At 43.8% G+C, this 20,093-nt stretch overlaps 1 protein-coding gene across 6 annotated transcripts in view; it reads right to left on the bottom strand.

Annotated features, from left to right (window-relative positions):
* Positions 1–20,093, bottom strand: part of LOC102936658 (vesicle-associated membrane protein 4) — a 74,404-nt gene extending 54,311 nt beyond the window's left edge. For 2 of the 6 annotated variants that reach the window (XM_037906255.2, XM_037906257.2), the window contains exons 1-5: positions 19,808–19,974; positions 17,747–17,876; positions 13,995–14,041; positions 13,483–13,533; positions 1,062–1,162 (exon numbers count right to left, since the gene is read on the bottom strand). In XM_037906255.2, coding sequence (XP_037762183.1) covers positions 1,062–1,162; positions 13,483–13,533; positions 13,995–14,041; positions 17,747–17,812 — 265 coding nt within the window. In that variant the 5' untranslated portion in view covers positions 17,813–17,876; positions 19,808–19,974. Of the gene's footprint in view, positions 1–1,061; positions 1,163–13,482; positions 13,534–13,994; positions 14,042–17,746; positions 17,877–19,800 lie in introns of all 6 variants that reach the window. The other 4 variants (XM_037906258.2, XM_043552981.1, XM_043552983.1 and 1 more) reach the window with 4 other exon arrangements.

Below are 20,093 nucleotides of genomic sequence, written 5' to 3'. Positions count from 1 at the left end.
ACACTGTGCACAGAATTTTTTATTTTTTTGGCACAGAATGCTCTCAGGAGTAACAAGTGGAGGGAACATGAAGTGCAACTATCCCACATAAGGGGATGGAAGGAGCAATGAAGGAGGAATATTTAGAGAACTATTCCTGGGCTGTTAAGAGATGAAGCCAGGGGAGGAAAATTATACGTGAGAAGTTATAAGCACCAAGGGAAAGGAAATGTTTAGGGTGGCTCAAGGAAGTACAGGGATGAAAGAGGAAAAGGGGAGGCTTGGCTTCCCAACAGACAGTAAGATCGGCAGTCTCAGGCTGGAAACAGTCTCCCAGTGGGAGTGGTGTATCCATGGAGACACTTCAAATAGAGCAGATTTGTCCAGATTAGTGGTAAATATGCCCAATGGCCTGTGATGGGACACGAGATAGGGTGGGATCTGAGTTACTACAGAGAATTCTTTCCTGGGTGTCTGGCTGGTGAGTCTTGCCCACATGCTCGGGGTTTAGCTGATCGCCATATTTGGGGTCGGGAAGGAATTTTCCTCCAGGGCAGACTGGCAGAGACCCTGGGGGTTTTTCGCCTTCCTCTGCAGCATGGGGCACGGGTCACTTGCTGGAGGATTCTCTGCTCCCTGAATCTTTAAACCACGAGTTGAGGACTTCAATAGCTCAGACATAGGTTAGGGGTTTGTTACAGGAGTGGGTGGGTGAGATTCTGTGGCCTGCATTGTGCCTTCTGACCTTAAAGTCTATGAGTCTATTAGATTAGGATATTGTAGGAAACAATCCTGCCCTGGGCCCATGAGGAAATGTGCTTTAGCAGTCATCGTCTCTCTCTGATTTCTAGAATCTACTGTCATGAAATGGAATCAATCTAACACCACTGCCTGGCAGAGAGGGATGTGGTGTACAGCAAAATAGCCACAATCACCAGGGGAAAGAAGAGGACTTTCAATCCCTGCACTAAGGTTATTCACAGTGGTGTTTTAAAGCTGCCTAGAAGAGAATGCTGTTCCCCAGGACTCAACGTGAGGGAGGGAAGGCAGGAAGAGAGTTCTAGAATATTAAGTATTCCCACCTGATTTATCCTGTAAGTCATCCAGTCTCTCTCCCCTTTCAATCACCTTGGTGATGTTCTCCTGCATGACGTCAATGACTTCATCCACCTGGTTCTGGACACTAGAGGAAAGTAAAGCCATTAGAAATCACACAGGCCTAACAGTACCAGGTGTTATGAACTCTATATTCCAATACCAGTGCTTCGGCGAAAGCTATTTGCACGGAAAGAATGAGCAGCAGTTCACCAATGATACAGACAAACCCAACAGCGGAAAGGTCATTGGGACATTTGAGAAAGTCTGTGGTGGGCAGGATTAGCCCTGTGTGTGATGCTGTCCCAGGAGATAGGTGGGCTCTCTCCGTAGCGCCATTTACTCTGCAACACTTTCTCATCCTCACCCCACATTCAGGCCAACTGCCTGGAAAGTTGGAGCAATATGTTTATAGATGAGGCATAGTCTTGGTCCACGAACTCAAGGGTGATTTTACCCTGAGTAAGGATATTAGCACTCTGTTCTCAGAGGAAAAGGAAGGAGCTTTAATAGCATTTTATTGCTCTTGCAGTTCCTGCCATATTGTGCCGTTTGACTTTTCTAATCCAGCTTCAGATCTCTCAATGTCAAGAGTTTGAGCTAGAACCTCGCTCTGGTTTCCCTGCATTAGCCTCCAGGTCACCTTCAGGACTCGCTCCACACTGCAGAGGGGTATGAAAGTGGTTCAGTCTCTCAGATTGGGATTTTTAAAAAGGGGTTTATGGAACTATGCATCCAGCTCACTGAAAGTCAGTGTGAGTTGAGTGTCCATCTGCCTTTGTCTTCCTATCAAAAGGAGAGCAATGAAATGGAAGATCTGAAAGCATTCTCAATACCAGAGTCACTTCTTCAAACAATGGTTGGAGAATTAAATCTGTTCTATTTTTGCTGTTGGTGGGGTGCTGGGATTTGGCAAGGACTGAGGAAGTCTGTTAGTTAAGTGTGGCCTTTTAAAGAGCTTGTCATGGAGGCTCTTTTGTTGCAGAGTAGTATGTTTCTTTTGTTTTATAACCTCAGTCACTATTTCCTTTCTGGAGTGCTAAACCTCAGAACAGGGCTGTTAAATAGCCTGGGGATGAAAGCATGAGGAGGGAAGGACTTCCCCAAGGAAGTCTACAACTGTATTTGAAGAATCAGTTGCATTTGCCCAAAATGCATTCAAACAAATTTCAAAGGAACAGGTAAAGTAAATTAAGATGAACTATCATATCTCAAAAAGAAAAGGAGTACTTGTGGCACCTTAGAATGAAGTGAGCTGTAGCTCACGAAAGCTTATGCTCAAATAAATTTGTTAGTCTCTAAGGTGCCACAAGTACTCCTTTTCTTTTTGCGAATACAGACTAACACAGCTGCTACTCTGAAACCTATCATATCTCAGCTTCTGAATTCCGTACCAGAGGTTAGTCAACAATACAGGTAGTTATTCTGCTGCACAGTAGCCAGGTTCAAATCCCTAAGGCTACTGCAAATTCAGAAGTTAATGGACGATGCCATAAAATAACACTCAAAAGCCACATATAACAAAAGTACTTAAATACATTTTGGAGATAATGCACGTTTGTCTTTACTGGAGATGGAAATCAGAAACAGCTTAGGTCCCCTGCAATATAACTCGTCATATGAAATGTACTGGCCTCATGGGACAATGGCAAGAACAGTTGTCTCTGAGGCAGTAAAAGCTAAGCACTGGACAAAACCACTGTTTTCTTCAATGCAAGTAGGTTCTAGGCTCTTCCTCTGCTAAGATTATTTTGTTCAGTTTCTTCGACTTGTAAAATGCATGGATTGAATATACATTAAATGTCTTGCGTATACTAAATCTGCATAGTTTGAAAAGCTGGATGTAAACCTGAGAAGGAGAAAAACGAGCCATTCCCACATATTCCTGGATATACATGTGATGTACTAATGGAAAAGGTCCAATGCTTTCCCTATGGCAAAAGATACATCAAAGAACATTTCCAATAGATAGTAATTCATGCTTCCTTAGCAACTACAATCTGAGGATCTCAAAACACCTACCACCAATGATTTCATCCCTGAAACACGGCTGTGGGATAGGAAAGTATTATCCCTTCCCATTTCACAGATGGAGAAACTCAGAAAAGTGACTTGCCTCAAGTCACAGAGCCAGGAATAGGTCTAATAATAATGATACCACCTAGCTAGCACGAATACAGTGCTTTCCATCAGTAGAGCTCAAAAACATTTTACAAGAGGTATTATCCCCACTTTGCAGATGGGGAAACTGAGGCACAGAGGTGAAGTGACATGCCCGTGGTCACCCAGAAGAGCAGTGGCAGAGCCAAAAATAGAATCCAGGTCTCCCAAGTCTCAGTCCAGTGGTCTTTCTGTTAGCCCACTCTTTCGCTAGTTCACACTTGTGACGGGTTGGGTCACAGAAACCCCCTTGGGACTGCCACCTGATGTGCTGAGACTACCTCCGAGCCCATTTTCTCTGGCAGCTTGGGACTTTAGCACCCTGTCTTGCTGAGCCAGACATGCTCACCTGCTGCAAACACAGATCCAGTTCTGAACCACGTCCCCCAAAAGCTGCAGGCTTAACCGAAAACTGCTTAAGAAATGGTCCTGTCTCCAGCATCCAGATACCCAGTTCCCAATGGGGTCCAAACCTCAAATAAATCCGTTTTACTCTGTATAAAGCTTATACAGGGTAAACTCATAAATTGTTCGCCCTCTATAACACTGATAGAGAGATATGCACAGCTGTTTGCTCGGTCAGAAATTACTTGCTTGCTCTGGGTCAATTAATAAGCAAAAAGTGATTTTATTAAATATAAAAAGTAGGATTTAAGTGGTTCCAAGTAACAGACAGAACAAAGTAAGTTACCAAGCAAAATAAAACAAAAACACGCAAGTCTAAGCCTAATATAGTAGGAGACTAAATGCAGGTAACTCTCACCCTCAGAGATGTTCCAATAAGCTTCTTTGACAGACTGGGTTCCTTCCTACTCTGGGTCCAGCAATCACTCCAACCCCCATAGTTACTGTCCTTTGTTCCAGTTTCTTTCAGGCACCTCTTTGGGGTAGAGAGGTTATCTTTTGAGCCAGCTGAAGACCAAATGGAGGGGTTTCCAGGGCCTTTTATATTCTCTCTCTTGTGCAATATCACAGCCACAAGATGGAGTCTCTAGCCACCTGGGCAAGTCACATGTCTATAAAGGATTCAACTTTTTGCAGGCCGACACCATTGTTTACATGTTAGTTTGAACTGTTCTCAGGATAGCTCAGATATGGATTGGTGTTTCCCAAAGTCCACTGTTAGTTAAGTATTCCCAATTACTTGAATAACCCCATCACACTATGTTGACCAAATCTGCCTTACGTGCTTCCTACAGGAAACACTTTAAATACAAGCATAGAGCCAACACTCATAACTTCAGATATAAAAATGATACATGCATACAAATAAGAGCTACTGAATATATTAATCCTAACCTTTGCAAAGATATGTTACATGGCATATCTAGCGTAAAACATATTCCAGTTATGTCATATTTACACTCAATCATATTTCTATAAAGCATTATAGGGTGCAACGTCACAACACTCACCTAATTTTCCTGTCTCCTGAGCCCATACGTTCCTCTCATCAATACCAGAAGATATTATGGGGCTAGTTATGCATGGGGCACGTATAAGAACTCCTATTATAATAAACTGCAGATTTGAAAAAAAAAATAAGGGTTTGGAATAAATGAAGAAAAAGCTTTGGGGGTCTGCAGCTCAAGTAGTCTTAGAATCTGAAAGGGATTTAAAATATACAGCATACAGACAGAGAAGCTGCCATCAAAACTTGGCCAGACACAAGAGGCCTAGAGATGCAACTGCAACTATTAAAACGGAAGTTCCGAACATTTCGAGATGAATAGCGAAAGCCAACCCAGCCCCACAACAATTGTAGAGCTGATCTTCAAAGGCGCAAATGTCCCTTGGGTGCCCCACTTCTGGGGGCTTTCAATAGGAACCGGGCAACTAACTGCCTTTTGTGCCTTTGAAAAGCTCCCCCTATGTGTGCTCATTGCTCCAAAACAGAAAAGAGGAAATCCAGCAAAAAACAGAACAGCAGCACTTGGCTTTTCAAACCACTATTAATAAAAACCTGGAAACACAGGGGTATAGCCATGGGCGGTCACTAATTAAATAGTGAGGGCTACGCATCTGTCTTGGCATCTCATGCCAGGCTTCGTAAACCACTGCAGCTGCACTTTTGTAGTTCCCGTCAACAGCAGAACCCTCTGAAGCAAACTGCTGGCTTAACGTTGAGCTGGAGAGGCGGTATTTTTATATGGATGAAAACAGGGCACAAAGCATTATTCTACCGTAGCACAAAAAAGAAACTAGCCCTTTTCTGCAGCATATCATAAATTCAGCATGAATTGTTTTGCTACAGGTAGAAGTCTGACTCCCCACAGTTGCTTGAAATCTTCCACTACAGAAGGGCAGGAAGAGCTGCTAAATCTATTGTCTGTCTACCATTCCCCATATTGATGAAACAGGCCTGGATACTCACCCAGTGTTTCATCAGCTGCCTCTTAAATAAAGAAAACAATATATGACTCATGACAAAGGCAATCTTAACAGACTTTTTTTTTTTTTTTTAACTTCACATTCCTAAACGAAACATGATAGTAGAAGTGGTGCAAGCTATTCCAAACAGACTATCTTCAAATACCGGATCTACTAAACAAATCAGAGTCACTTCTAGTGAATTAATTTATTTCTTCCTTTATCATGACACGCTGAGCTTACCCAGGGGCTAGCAGATGCACTCGTTCTGCACTGGATGCACACACCCAAATACCCATATAATTAAAACAGTGATTCACGACCAGCACCTAAACAGAAAGGAGTCATGTTATCACAAAGTGTAGGCAGTAGGACTTCTGGTGTCACTATAAGCCCTGGACAAACTTGGGTGACTCACAAGCAATTACTGCTTCCAAGCATAAGATGGGTGACGAGAGAAGAAAAACAATCACTGGAAAATTAAAAATGAAGGAGCCAATCCTGCTAGCCCTCTGTTTACCAAACTCTCATGGTTTCACATGTGGAGAGCTAGCAGACTCAGGGCCTACATTTGAGACACATTTACTTTGCTTTGCAGTATGTGGATGTTCTTAAAATTATTCATTGGCTTTAAAGTAATGAAAAGTCCTCCCAATGACAGGTCTGTAACCAAATTCTCTTGGTTCAAACCACCAGTAGGAATGTATAAGGGATGCAAGCAATGTTACATTAGGAGTCAGAAAGGAGAGGATTCAACGTGAGGGAAGGTGTTCAAGTAAATCCATGCTACGTACAAGACTCAAAGCATCTGTCATACACAACGACCTCTGAAAAAGGTCTGTATTAAATGGCTATGCAGCTCCAGACGACTAAAAGTTGGACACTTCATATCTCAACATCCCAGTGTCCTCTGATTACAGCTAAAAGCTATGCATTGGGTGCTCCAGACCGTTATTTATTTGTGTTATGGTTACGTCTCAAGGCTCCAATCGTCATCAAGCCTCCACTGTGCTAAGCACGGTACACATGCATGGTCAGAGAGACAGCCCCTGCCCCAAAAACAATCTATATAGACAAGACAAAGTGCAGTAGAAAGGAAGGATTATTTATCCCCATTTTACAGACAGGAAATGGAAACACAGATTAAGGGGCTGTCTATGCCACAAGCGAAGGGGTGATTGTAGCCCAGGGAGGCATACCCATGCTAGCTTTAATCTAGCGAGCACAGGGAACCACTGAAGACAACATGGTGGCACCGGCTGGGAACCAGATGACACACCCGCCAGGGACCATGATTACCTTCTCTGGTTCCTCAGCTGTGCTAAAGCCCAAGCCACCACATCTTCATTACTATTATTACCTGTACTAGCTAGATTAAAGCTAGCCCAATTATGCCTACATTCATTTGCAGGGTACACCTACCCTAGTGACTAACTCAAGGTCACACAGAGAGTCTGGGACTGACCAAGGAATTAAACCCAGAACTTGAACCCCACTTCAGTCCCTTAACCAACCTTTCTCGCTGCCAGCCAAAGAGGCCTCTCTAGTATGAGAGTTAAAGATCACAAAGGTGTCTACTCACAGTGCAGTTTTGGAGCAAATTTACTATTTTCAACTAGTTCTATTTGCTTCACGTTGGAAATTCAAGCAATAGTGAAAACAAAACATTTTTCATTTTATCAGAGTCCACTCCCCTGCCAAGTAAGAAATGTATTTACAGGGAGAGAACTACTGGCTTTTCAATTATTTTGCTCCTGGGTCTGTATCCTGCCAGGTTTCCAAGTGGAAAAAATTGAATTCATCCTTGCCAGGAAAATGAGTAAAACAAAAGCATACACGTCTCCCATGGCCCCACTTTAGACTAATGACTACAAAGATGCTGATTTTAGTAAGGACAGAACATCACACAAACCAGAACACCAGCAATGAGATCACTCAGCTTAATTTGATTTAGTGTCTGCTTTAATGGTCTACCAAGTTCTGAAGGAAAGGAACCTACCTTTCCCTTTTAGATCCACTGGGCTGTGAACTGACTAATATTAGGTGCAATTCATACTGCCAGGCTTAAAGAAGGTGCCACATTCTTCAAGTGGCAGAGACGAGTGACGAAGACCCCATGCTACCGATGTGACCTAGGCGTCCTCTCCATGCCTGTTTTTGGGAATAGTCAGTTTTCTAGCAGGCAGCATTGGCTGCACGTCCCCTCCCACTCTCAGTGATGTGTTGTACACTTGGATGTTATCACTAAGGTCCCATGTACTCTGTGGCACATTAGACCTCTGATACAGCCACTTGGAAGGTAGGGAAATGAATATGAAACTGACTTAATACAATCAGCAAAGCAGACGTCTTTTATGCATTTTGACATTACGTTATTTCACACAGCCTCCAACATTTCCAATATGGCTCACGTTTTCATATTGACAATGCAAAACTACACTGCAGAAGTCGTTGGGGGCGGAAGGAATATGACTGGAGGGTTTCTAGAGCTAAGAAAGGGGCAGTCGGAACCTTAGAGCACTAGGGGGTGGGGGGATGTATGGCCCATTTTGGGGTGCAGGAGAAACACAGTTGCTGCATGCTTCTGCAAAAATGATCAGTGTAGGCTAACAGAAAGACCACTGGACTGAGACTTGGGAGACCTGGATTCTATTTTTGGCTCTGCCACTGCTCTTCTGGGTGACCACGGGCATGTCACTTCACCTCTGTGCCTCAGTTTCCCCATCTGCAAAGTGGTGATAATACCTCTTGTAAAATGTTTTTGAGCTCTACTGATGGAAAGCACTGTATTCGTGCTAGAAAGGTTAGCACCCATATTACAGCAATGGTGCTTTTGCACAGTTGGTAGCAACAACAGAAAGGAATCAAAGAGTCAAGGTGGAAGAGGTAATAGCTTTTACCGGACCAACTTCTGTTGGTGAGAGAGACAAGCTTTCCAGCTCTTCTTCAGGTCAAGAGCTCTGTGCAGCTGGAAAGCATGTCTCTCTCACCAACAGAAGTTGGTCCAATAAAAGCTATTACCTCCCTAACCTTGTCTCTCTAATACCCTGGGAGCAACATGACTACAACACTGCAGACAGAAAGGATTCAGGTGATTTTACCACTGAGTCATAAAAACCTCCCTGGAGCAATTTTTTCATGATCCATTGATAAATGACTGAGTCCTCTTTACAGTAGTAGTCAAACACTGGTAGAGCTCTGCTGTGGCTGTAATATGAGTGCTAATGTTCCTAGTGCAGATGCACTGTAGGAGCAATTGTTTCAGACTTTGCATATTCAGAAAGACAAATGCTGCACTGGTTTCTGTTCAATTCAAACTTTTAAGGTCAGCTTAAAAACGAGGCTAGAATCAATCATCATCTCAATGAAAGCCTTGATTCTGAAGCACAATTTGGCAGCAATCTCCAGAGCTGCAGAATCCACTGGGCCCAGCTCATTAGCATAGCTAAGAAATCTGCTTAACGTCAACTTGTGTGAGTGAATTGTAATGAGGTACTGTGAAAGGTGAAATAGCCTCAAGTGTGATACAATATTTATAGTCAGTGGAGATAAATGTAGCACATTGGGAGAGGTTTTCTAAGGGATTTAGGCTCACATCTCATTGCCTTAAATGGGACTTCTGCTCCTAAATCCCTCAAGTGCTTTTTAAAATCCCACCCAGCTCGAGTATCTCATGTGCTTAGCCTTGGATTATTCCAGTAAATAAAATTCTAAGTAAATATTAATAACCCCCCTTTAAATGTTTAATACTGGTGAGAATTGCCACTCTCAGAGCCCTGGATTCCAGTGCCATTTCTGCAGAACAGGTATGGTACATGGGCAGTGATACATGCTTCCCCACCCATTCATCAGTGCACCCGAAAAGGTGACTTGCAGAAGGGAACACAGCATTAGGATTATGCCCTTTTTAGCTTCTATTGATAATAGAAAGGCAACATGAAAAGTTTGGGGGCTGTTCAATTCTGCTTGTTGGCTACATTCAGTGACAGACTTAGAAAAAAAGAAGTACCAAAAGTGCGTTCCAGCACTCTTGCTTCTAAGTGATAGTACCGGAAGCACTAAAACACCCAAATAAATGCTGTAACCGCGTTCTGCAACATTTCGGCATGACTCAAGCCCTGGTTACATTAGACATTCATCCCTTCTCTAGCTAGAATACATTCTTATGATTGGAGAGTTAGCACAATGACGACAAAGTGAGGGCCAAGGTCCTAGCGTAAACCACATTTATTTCTTGGAACAAATGGTTGTGCAGTGTCTAGCCTAGTCTTCATAATCGTGTTGTTAACTCGAGTTAAATTGGTGAACAATTAACTCAAGTTAAAGCAGGAACATAAATTCTTGTCTAGACTCTAAGACTTTCTAGAGTGAGAGCTAAGCAATGGAGAGGGGAAGGGATTTTTAGTCTGATCGCTCAAAAGTTTAATGCCAATGACTCGTTAACATTCCGCATAAAAGAAGTCTGTGTTAAAGATTCAACACCCTTGCTCCTTCAGCTCAGGCATTAAGAGCTCACAGTAGTCACTCCAAGACCTCCCAAAAGTTCTCCAAGCAAAACTAGGGAAGACTGCACTAGACATTCTTGATATTTTGGAGGTTTAAAATACCTTCCAGGCCTCCTTCACAAGTACATCATAAATATCAGCAAAAGGGCACAAACTCAATTTAAAAACAATTCCGTGCCAGTCACCTTTAATTCTGAGCACTAGGGGCAAGGGTATAGCTTAGGCTATATAGCCCATTCCACCTTCACCTTTCTGCCAAAACCACCAGTTAGAGGCAAATGCAAAGTGGACACCCGCCTACTAGCATCAGTCAGATTCACCAACTCACTGAACAGTAGTGAGAAGCCAATGATTTCCATGGAGGTTTCTTCCAGAACTACTAGGAATGTGCTGAATACAAAGGAGCGAACAGTTACATAAGGAGAAACAAACCACAGCCCTGTGGGAGGAAATTCCTTCGGTCCACCCCACAAACGCAGGCAGATATCAGAGAGCATCTAAGAGGCCCAACTGGGCTGTTTCCCAGTGTAAAGGGTACGAACTCCCGCTCAGGAACCCGGAAACTGGGCTGGGAAGAAGCGACTCCACCAGCCACTTCTTATTGTAAAGCATGACCTCAAACGCGCCCATGCTGCACATGGGTGAGCAGATGCCCTAAATCTCTCCTTTCGCCTACACCCGACAACATATTTATGCCTTTGATGCCCCTCACCTCAACGAATAGGACCTCCCTGCCTCTCTGCTCTACCTTACAGGCTACTGCTCGAGTCTCCATTCTGACAACTCACACCGTCTCCTTCCCCCCTGTGAGAGCCCTCACCAATTCCCCCTACCTCTCGCATTCAAGGCCCTCCACAACTTTCTTCCATCTCTGCTCCGACTCCCCCATTACTCCTTCTTACCTATTCCCCTTGCATCCTTCTATCATCTTCTTTCATTCTGCCCCTTTTACCTCAAACAGGCTCTCCTGTGTGCCCAAAATCATCTTTCCCTTGCAGCCTTTCAGTAACAATTGAACACCCACCTCCCGCCCCTCCAAAAACACAACTAAGGGGAAATCTGCACCATTTTGAGCTTGCACCTTCCTCTGGCCAGCAGGTAGAGTATGCATCTAAACCGTTCTGGTGGAGCAGTGACTGTTCCAAGATCATAGATTCCAAGACCAGCAGGGACCATTGTGATCATCTAATCTGACCTCCTGTATAACACAGGCCAGAGAACTGCCCCAAAATAATTCCCAGCGCAGATCTTTTTAAAATCAAATTTGGAAGTTTTTCTGAATTGCCAGTGATGGAGAATCCACCACCACCCTTGGTAAACTGTCCCAGTGGTTAATTACTCTCCTTTAAAAGGAAAGGAGTACCTGTGGCACCTTAGAGACACCTTAGAGACTAACAAATTTATTTAAGCATAAGCTGCTACTCTGAATACTCTCAGTTAAAAATGTATACCTTATTTCCAGTCTGTATTGTTTGTGCATCAAACACTACAGACTCTTCCCAGTTTCATTTTTCTTCCCATCACAACCTCTGTCTTTATCCTCCATCTCCCACTGAATGTCCCAAAGGAGACTCCTGCCAGGGAGAACAGACTTGATACCCCCTGGCTGCCGTCTGGCTCAACACCCATTCCTGACCAGCGGTTAAAGATACCAGGAAGAGGACAATTCCTGGTTCCCTTGCCTCTAGAGGCTATTGATGATTTGGTGCTACTTCCCTTTGTCACAGAAGCACTCCTTTTACTAACACTTGCCACTTTCCAGACACTAGGACTTTCACGAAAGAGCACAACAGATGATGTTCTTTTAATTTAATAATCAGAGACAGCACTGACAGGGAAGGTAAGATCTCAGTTGTTATATTTAGTGACATTAGCTTGTTACAGTGACTATAATCTGCTTCTACCATGACTATACACACTTGTTTGCCCAGATGATGGTAACTGAAGACTGGCAATTAGGTGACTCTACCTACTTATTCAGTTCTAATTGACTAGCCCAAAGTAATTAGCACTATGGAACATCATGTCACCTTTTCCAATAGTCTGCAAGAACAGCTTATAAGGAGAGCCAACTTCCCAGTATCTATCTATCTATCTATCGCTCCTAATCTGAACCATATCCCGTAAAAATTTCTGTGCTCTGCAGGTGTATGACTCGGGTCTGACCAGAACTGCTTTTAACCACATGGGATCAATATAGACTAATCTCAGAGATGCACTGGCTTTTACCTCACATAAAACCAAAGAAGAATATAGATTCTGAAGCCACAAACTAGATGATCTAATCTGGTTTACACAAAGCTGATTGCCATCTAGATTTCCCCTCTGAAATTTCTGTTCTAGCTCTCAAGAATGAAATGTTCAGGAAACACAAATATATTTCAACAAACTGATGGTCCATTTATGACACACATTCTCCAGCTGCAGCCAACCTTTCCCCTCAGTCACTTGCAACAAATGCTACCATTATAGAATCGAATAAACTGGGACTTGCAGTAAACAGAAGCACTGAAACCATTGCCAGGAGATTACTCTCAGAGAAGGGATCTAGTTTTGTTAGTTTCTTCCCTTTTGTTCTGTATAATGGATGGTTAGAATCCAAATTTTAATTGTTTCCTGTTTGTTCAGCTGTTTTGATCCTAGTAAATCTTTCCCGGTCTCCAAAGGTCACAAGGATCTGCTCCCTGTATGATACACTGAAGTCCAAAGGACTGCCAGGTACATGAGAAATCTGGGTAGCACTGTACTCCTGAGCACAAGGATCTACTTGGAACACCAAGGGGCGGACAGGAAAGGGATAATAAGGCAAAAGATGGGACAAGAATGGATGGGAAAGGCAAGAGCAGTGGAGGCACAATAGTGGCTCAAATTTAAAACACTGTCTTTACTATTCTGTAAGGAAGTTTTGTTATGAATGTTAAATGGTTACTCATCAAATGGAACAACAGTTTTCAATAGCGCATCAGGCTATAGTGCTACAAACCAATCTATGCACCCATGCTAGAACGCAATTAGCTCTTTGATAACTTGGGAATTGAATTTCCTCTGCTTGAAGGCAGATGGGCATACTGGTGAGAAAAGATTAAGTAGGAGTTACATTTCCATTGTAAGACTGAGCAGAAACATGTTGGTAACTAGGGGTGACCAGATAGCAAGTGTGAAAAATCCAGACACCTTTTTTTTTTTTTTCGGGAGAGGGAGGGGCGGGCGGGAGGGGAGGATAGTTGCGTATATAAGACAAAGCCCCTAATATTAGGACAGTCCCAATAATATCAGGACATCTGGTCACCCAACTGGTAACAAAGCAGCACAATTTAAAAATACATAAATAAAATGGTATCTGGACTATGGATCCAAACTCTAAGGAACTTACTGCCTGATCTTGTCATTCCTGGGTCCAAACCTTGGTCCTGCAGGTCCTCTCCTGCCAGCACAGAACAGACACAGTGATAATGAATCCAATACACACAGGAAAGCCTGTCTGACTCAAATGGTTAGGTCTTTCACAGGGTTCAGAAAGGGGTGACATTTCAAATTAGGTCAAAGCACGTGCAACAGGAAATGATCCTCCATCAGCAAACCAGATCCCAACCAGAGGGTCTCTTCCACCCCTAACTGGTGGGTTGCCCCAATTTTATTTCCTTAATCTTAATTTATATTCATTGCTAGTGCTCCCCCTGATCTCACAGCTGCTGAATCAATCATTCCACAGGAATCAGAAACAGATGGCAATGTTTCATTCCAATCAGCTCTACCTGTTAGTAAGACGGAGCTGCCTTATATTTTCAATTTCCCCAGTTCTGGTTTGAACAGCGATTTGGCCCATGGTATAGCACATCCCCCCACTTTGTACAACACCCACACAATACCCATATAGCTACTCACAAGAAAAAGTCCTCCTCCTCATCAGAATCTTCTTCTAAAAGGTTTCTCTGCAAACACAGAAAAAAGGTTAGCTTCAATCAGTTAGAAACCAGAGTTTCCCTCTCTCATACCCACCATCCTTCTCACCACCGGTTGTACATGACTGTGGAACACATCAATGCTTCTTGTTAAATGACCAGAGGGGGTATTCTTTTCAGCCACAACCCCACCTCCCAGAGGCTGAACTGGAAGTCTCTGCACCATTACCAGTAAACAAGAGACATTTGCCAGTTCAGTGAATGCATGGCACTACAGAGAACTGCTACTAAGCCATTGGCTGAGCTCTCTTGTGGCCAGTTTTAATGGTGAAAATGAAGTCAGTTACAAAGGATTTCTATCAATTCCGGTTTCTCTATGTAACGTATGGTCCAAATTCACTTTAAAATAAGACTAAGTAAAACTCCTAGGTACTCCAGTCCTTAAAGCACTTCCATATACAGATTAAATCCCAATCCGTTCCCAAAGGGCCCATCTGTAAAACATTAAATTCAAACCACACTAACTACTAAAATCTTTCAAAACCTTATACCTCATGTAATTACTTTGTTTTGTCCTACCCACATGGAAGACCATATGCATTTCCATCTCGGAAGATGCTGTGGTTTTTAAATAAACTGTCACCTGATGATATAAAGAATGGGAATGAGGATTAAAGTTAATGGATCTGCTCCCCCACCCTGCCAGCAGAAAGGATTTGACTGTTAACAGAGAGGATGAACCTTTTCAATTTTTACATTGGGGTTACGGTTATTAATGGATTTTATGACTAGAATGCTCTGCACTGAGCAACTAGTTCCTATAGTATCCCATACTGTAACTGCAACGAAGATACACAGAGTGGAGCTGAATTTGACAGCTGGATTTTCCTCTTGTTCAGCAACAGGGTCTTGGTGAGGGGAGTACATTTCTGGTACTGGGGTTATTTTCACACTCTCTTATGTTACATGTTGCACAGTTACCGCAACACTCTTTAGTAATGCATTTTGGCCTCCATTACAAATCAGTGGATAATCCTCAGACTGACCTTCTAAGTCAGTCTTGAAAAATCCTACTGCACCAAAAGTTTATTTGACAGCTAAAACATCATTAGATTTTATCATCATCATAGTAAGGAGAGCCAAGTAGAGTGGGCATCTGCGCTGAGAATTTCCATGACAATCTTGTAAGGTTGCTTTAAAAATAAGACATTGGCTTGGTTCTCCTTTTAGGGGCTGTTGGCATGCTTTATATCCATAACAGATGCTCCAAATCTTCAAGTCTATATCCTTTTTTAGGGTTAAAAAAAATAGTTGAGAAGGAAAAAATCCTTTGGGGTTCTCTGTTCCGCACTGGACTCACAGATCTCACCCCACCCTCATGATGCTAAGAGATGCTGTTCCCCTTGTGTTTGGTTTTAAATTCCCATATTCCCATCTAAACTACAGCTTAAACTGCATTTGCTGAACCAGTTTAAACAGAGTCTAGAAATCGTGTTCTAGCCTAAGTATGGACTTTTGTGGTGCAAAAGCACTTCCCCATGCAGCCAAGTTGTCAATCATCTCACTAGGAGGAATTATGAACTAAAATAATCAGTATTTGAGGCTACAGCCTGGCTTCCAGGCTCGGTTTAAATACTGTTTGACACCCTGCACTCTGGCTAGACAAATCACGTTCAAATCCACTTTGTATGTAATAACGATTTAAACCAGTTCAGCACATATATTTCCAAGCTCAGCATAGATGGGCCTTTGATACAAAAAGTAAATTCCACTGCGATATATCAATCACTAGCCCTCCATTGCCCTTGGCCCCCACTGCCTCCCTACCCACCTCTCTATTCAGAGCTTAATTTGTCCCCTGGCTTGCCAAGGCTGAGTAAGTTTGCTGTGAAAGGCGATATTAACACCCCTACAAATATCAATTTTCACAGGAGCAGACTTACTAGCTAGCAAGTCTTTTAAAAAACAAAACAAAACCCAACAGCAATCAAAAAACAAACAACAAAAAGAAGAACTTGTAAAGCACCTTATTTTGTTTCTATTCTGTTTAGGTCCAGTAAAGGAGAGAGACAACTGTACATTATTATTACTGAGTCTGCAAAAAAAAACCCTAATGTCTCACTTTTTACAGACTAGTTTAACTGAACAGAGAATGCACAAATTACAAGACTCATTTAAAAACAAAGCTATACCAGAGTCTCTTATCTTAAGGACCTATGCGATTAGGATGCAGCAGATAAGAAAGCTGCAACTTGCCCTTCCCATGGCACAAGTCATTAATTCCCAGCCTAGTTATCTCAGTTACCTTAATGCTCATTTACAGTGCAAGTGCCCAGAATAAAAGAAATCTGCATGCAATTTACAAATAAATTACACAAGAAAATATGCAAGTTGAGAATCCTATAGTATAGCAATTCCGCTGCAAACAAAGAGAAATGTAATAAAAAGCACTGCTGAACACCCTGCCTTGAACTAGTCTAATGCTACACTTCATGGTGAGGGGTACAAATACTGTAACTCTTTAATTGCAGCAGCACTCTGCACAATCAAATAATCGATGACTGGGACATTCTGATATCAAGCTCTTTTTCCCACTCCCCATCTATAAAGAGCCACTCACACTTATAGCACTATGTAGTTAACAGATGCAGCTAATCTGTTTAAAAGTAAGAACCACCCTACAATCTTTAAAAAGAAAAGGAGTACTTGTGGCACCTTAAAGACTAACCAATTTATTTGAGCATAAGCTTTCGTGAGCTACAGCTCATTTCATCCGACGAAGTGAGCTGTAGCTCACGAAAGCTTATGCTCAGATAAATTGGTTAGTCTCTAAGGTGCCACAAGTCCTCCTTTTCTTTTTGCGAATACAGACTAACACGGTTGCTACTCTGAAACCTACAATCTTTGTTACATATTATTTATATCTAATATTTCCTCCAAAATAAGCAGTCTAAACCAAGTGACCTGAAAATAAAAATAAATCGAGTTACCTCACCAAGCGTACTGAATGTTCGCCACCTGCCAGGCTAAGAGGAGTTATTCAGCATATCTAAAAATAATGTCACTTCATTAATTCCTTTTATATCCCACCAGCCAGGTCCATGAAGCTGTGGCACTCCATAATATATCACTGGGTTACACCACAGTTACAAGAGACCCCTAATGGAACATGAAGCAACCTTTGAGGGTGGGGAAGAAAATCAAATAAATCCCTTTTCTGGCATTTAAATCTTTGTTGTGTCTCCTCAATACAAACACTGACACACACATCATTTACAAAAAGGAAATTAATTAGCACACACACACAGCACTCTGTCCCAAGCTGGCTCCACATTCCAATGGAGTTATTCAATAGCTGTGAAGTCACCGAGTAATGCATTCTATGGAATCAGCATTGAGTGGAGCTAGACAGAAGAATTAAATGGGTCCTCTCCACCACACTTTTTGAAAAGGTGCCTTTTCACCTAACACACTGACTGCCCCCCTTAGGCTGTTGGTTAGGCTACTCAGCACTGGTGGATTTCATCCATTTGCAGTCCACTTTAAACATGCCCTCCACTGTTTCAATGGCATTGAAGTCATCAGCGATGAAGCTGTGTGGTTAAGCTCACTCCAAGATGGCCAGGGAGTGCAGAGTTAGTAAATATACATCCCTCTTAATTAAGGCAAAACAAGGGGAGCTGGGTACAAAACATCAATAAATGCACACAAGGCTACTGGCTGTCAGGCACTCACCCTTTCGCTTTTCACCGAGCCAGTGACATCATCATCATTTAGGTGGCGCTTGAATTTTGGAGGCATGTTTTCTATTCACAAAAATGGTCTTGATCTTCCTGTACAAGGAGGTGGCGGAAAAACACACTACCTAGAAGGGAGAGGGAAACAAACATCTCTGAGATCTAACTGTGCTGAATACAATTTTCTATCAGATCATGCAAAGAGTTAGTCACTCTCTCCCCTTCTCCAGTGCTCAGGAAAACACCGACAAGTTAAACAGAATCCACCTACAAATGCCATAGGCAAGAGAATGAAAAATCAATGAACTACAGCAGCAATGTTATGCTTTCGTGGACCCAAAGACACTTCTTAACGTAACAGATTATTTAGTTTAATCTAATTTCTTAGGCCTTGTTCCTGGAAACACTTAAAGGTACACGCTTATCTTTGAGCATGTGACTCTGAGTGCCACATGTGAGTGTCTGTATGATCAGGGCTTTAGCCTTTAAACTTTATGGGGCAGGAACTGTGTTTTTCTACATCTTTGTACAGTACCCGGCACATAGCTGGATGGCTTCAGAAAGTCCTTTGGTACAAAAACAACAGAAACTAATTTTATAAAAAATACAAGAGGAACTAAAACAGGAAAGAAAAGAGCAATAAAACCCTAAGAGAGACAAAGGTTTTTGACCGAGTACAGTCTGCTCTCTCTTTTCCACCTTGTCCCCCATTCTAATGTTAGTGCCAATAAGGTGCCCAGCTGGCAGCCCTGAAGTGCTAAACCCCTTTTATCCACAGGACAGATCCTTCACATGTAGGCAGCAGCAGTGTGCAAAATTCACTAACATTACTCCACCAATGTGCTTCAACCCTGACCTGACAGATTGCCCGCCCTCAGCATCTCTCCGGAGTGTAACACAGATGCTGACTGTGGTGGAGAGCTGTGCTGTGTACATTTCAGTCAGCTAAGAAGTACACAGAGACCAAACTCCCCATTTCATACCGATCACCGAAAGATAATGACAGTTTGCATGACTGACCTAGATTGGCTTTGGCCCAATAACCAAGAGGTCAAAGGTTCTGGATCCAACTATCAGTAGTTCCCTGAGCCACCCAGCTCCACCCTAAGTGGACGGAGTGTGGCTTTGCTGGTTTGAACCCCAACACATTCCCCTACCCAGGGAGTTAGTGGAGATTAAGAGTTAAAATCCCTGGGACCCTCCACCCTGGAGAGAGGACATGGGGAAAACTGCACAGACAGCAAGAGGCTGTGACAATACAACAAATGCTGGAAATTTAGCAAACGGCCCAGCAAAGTGAGCATTGTCTGCTCTCCTTAACACAGCCTGTCATATGGAAACAGCGCAAGATATCTCCCCATTTAGTGATCCACAACCAGAAGGATGGGATTGCTAATACAGGTAAAGAACAACATTCCAGACCCCGGCGCACAACAGGCACAAGCTAGGGATTCTCGGTGAAGTCACCCAGCCAGCTGTCGGGGACCAGTGAGTACAATGGTCACAGGCTAGGAGTGTTGGGGGTGTCACTTAGCTGGCTGGGACAGAAGCAGGGGCCACAACAGGCACAGGCTGGCTATCAGGGGAGCAGCGAATACCATGGGCCGGGCCAGGGGTTATCGGGGGAGAAACAAGTGCAATGGACGCAGGCTGGAGGAAGCTAGATGTTTGTGGAGATCCCCCAGTGCAAGGAAACTGCTTTCCCCCATGCTTCTCTTGCAGAAACGCCCCCGGTTAACCCCACCACCCCCATGTGAAATACAGAGCCTGGGAGCAGAGGAAGGAGCCGCTTCACACAGCAGACCCTAACACCAGCTCCTGCGCAGTGTGAACGCCCGCAGGGCCGCCAGGCAACAGCAGAGAGGGAGAACAGCTCTGCAGCCACACCTATCTGGGGGGCCCCAAAGCCCCTCTCCGGGGGCCCCCCCAACCCTGCCCCTATAGCCCCCCCAGAACCCCTCTCCAAGGGCCCCCACGCCCCCCAAACCCTGCCCCCGACAGCCCCCCTCCCCGAGGGCCCCTCCGCTCGGGGGACGCGCTCCTGCCCGGCCCCGCTCACCGCTCCGGGCCGGCTGGGAAATGGCCGGGGCTGCGCGGAGGGGCCCAGCAGCGACACAGCTGCTCTATCGAGCACTCGGCGCTCCCGGCAGAGGCGGAGGCGAGCGCCGAGTGATCGATTCCCAGCCGGCTGAGTCTTACCGGCTTCCGTCCCAGCTGGGAGGGTGAGAGTCCGGGGCCACGGCCCTGTGGGCTGGCTGGAGAGGGGGCGGATGGGGCGGGAACGGAGCGAAGGGGAGGGGAGCTGGCTGGGGAGAGGACGGGATACTTAAATTAAATACACGTGT

This window comes from Chelonia mydas, chromosome 8 (assembly GCF_015237465.2).
Source record: "Chelonia mydas isolate rCheMyd1 chromosome 8, rCheMyd1.pri.v2, whole genome shotgun sequence".
Classification (NCBI taxonomy): Eukaryota; Metazoa; Chordata; order Testudines; family Cheloniidae; genus Chelonia; species Chelonia mydas.
Note: the sequence above shows the minus strand (reverse complement) of the source record. Positions and strands in the feature narration are given on the sequence as shown.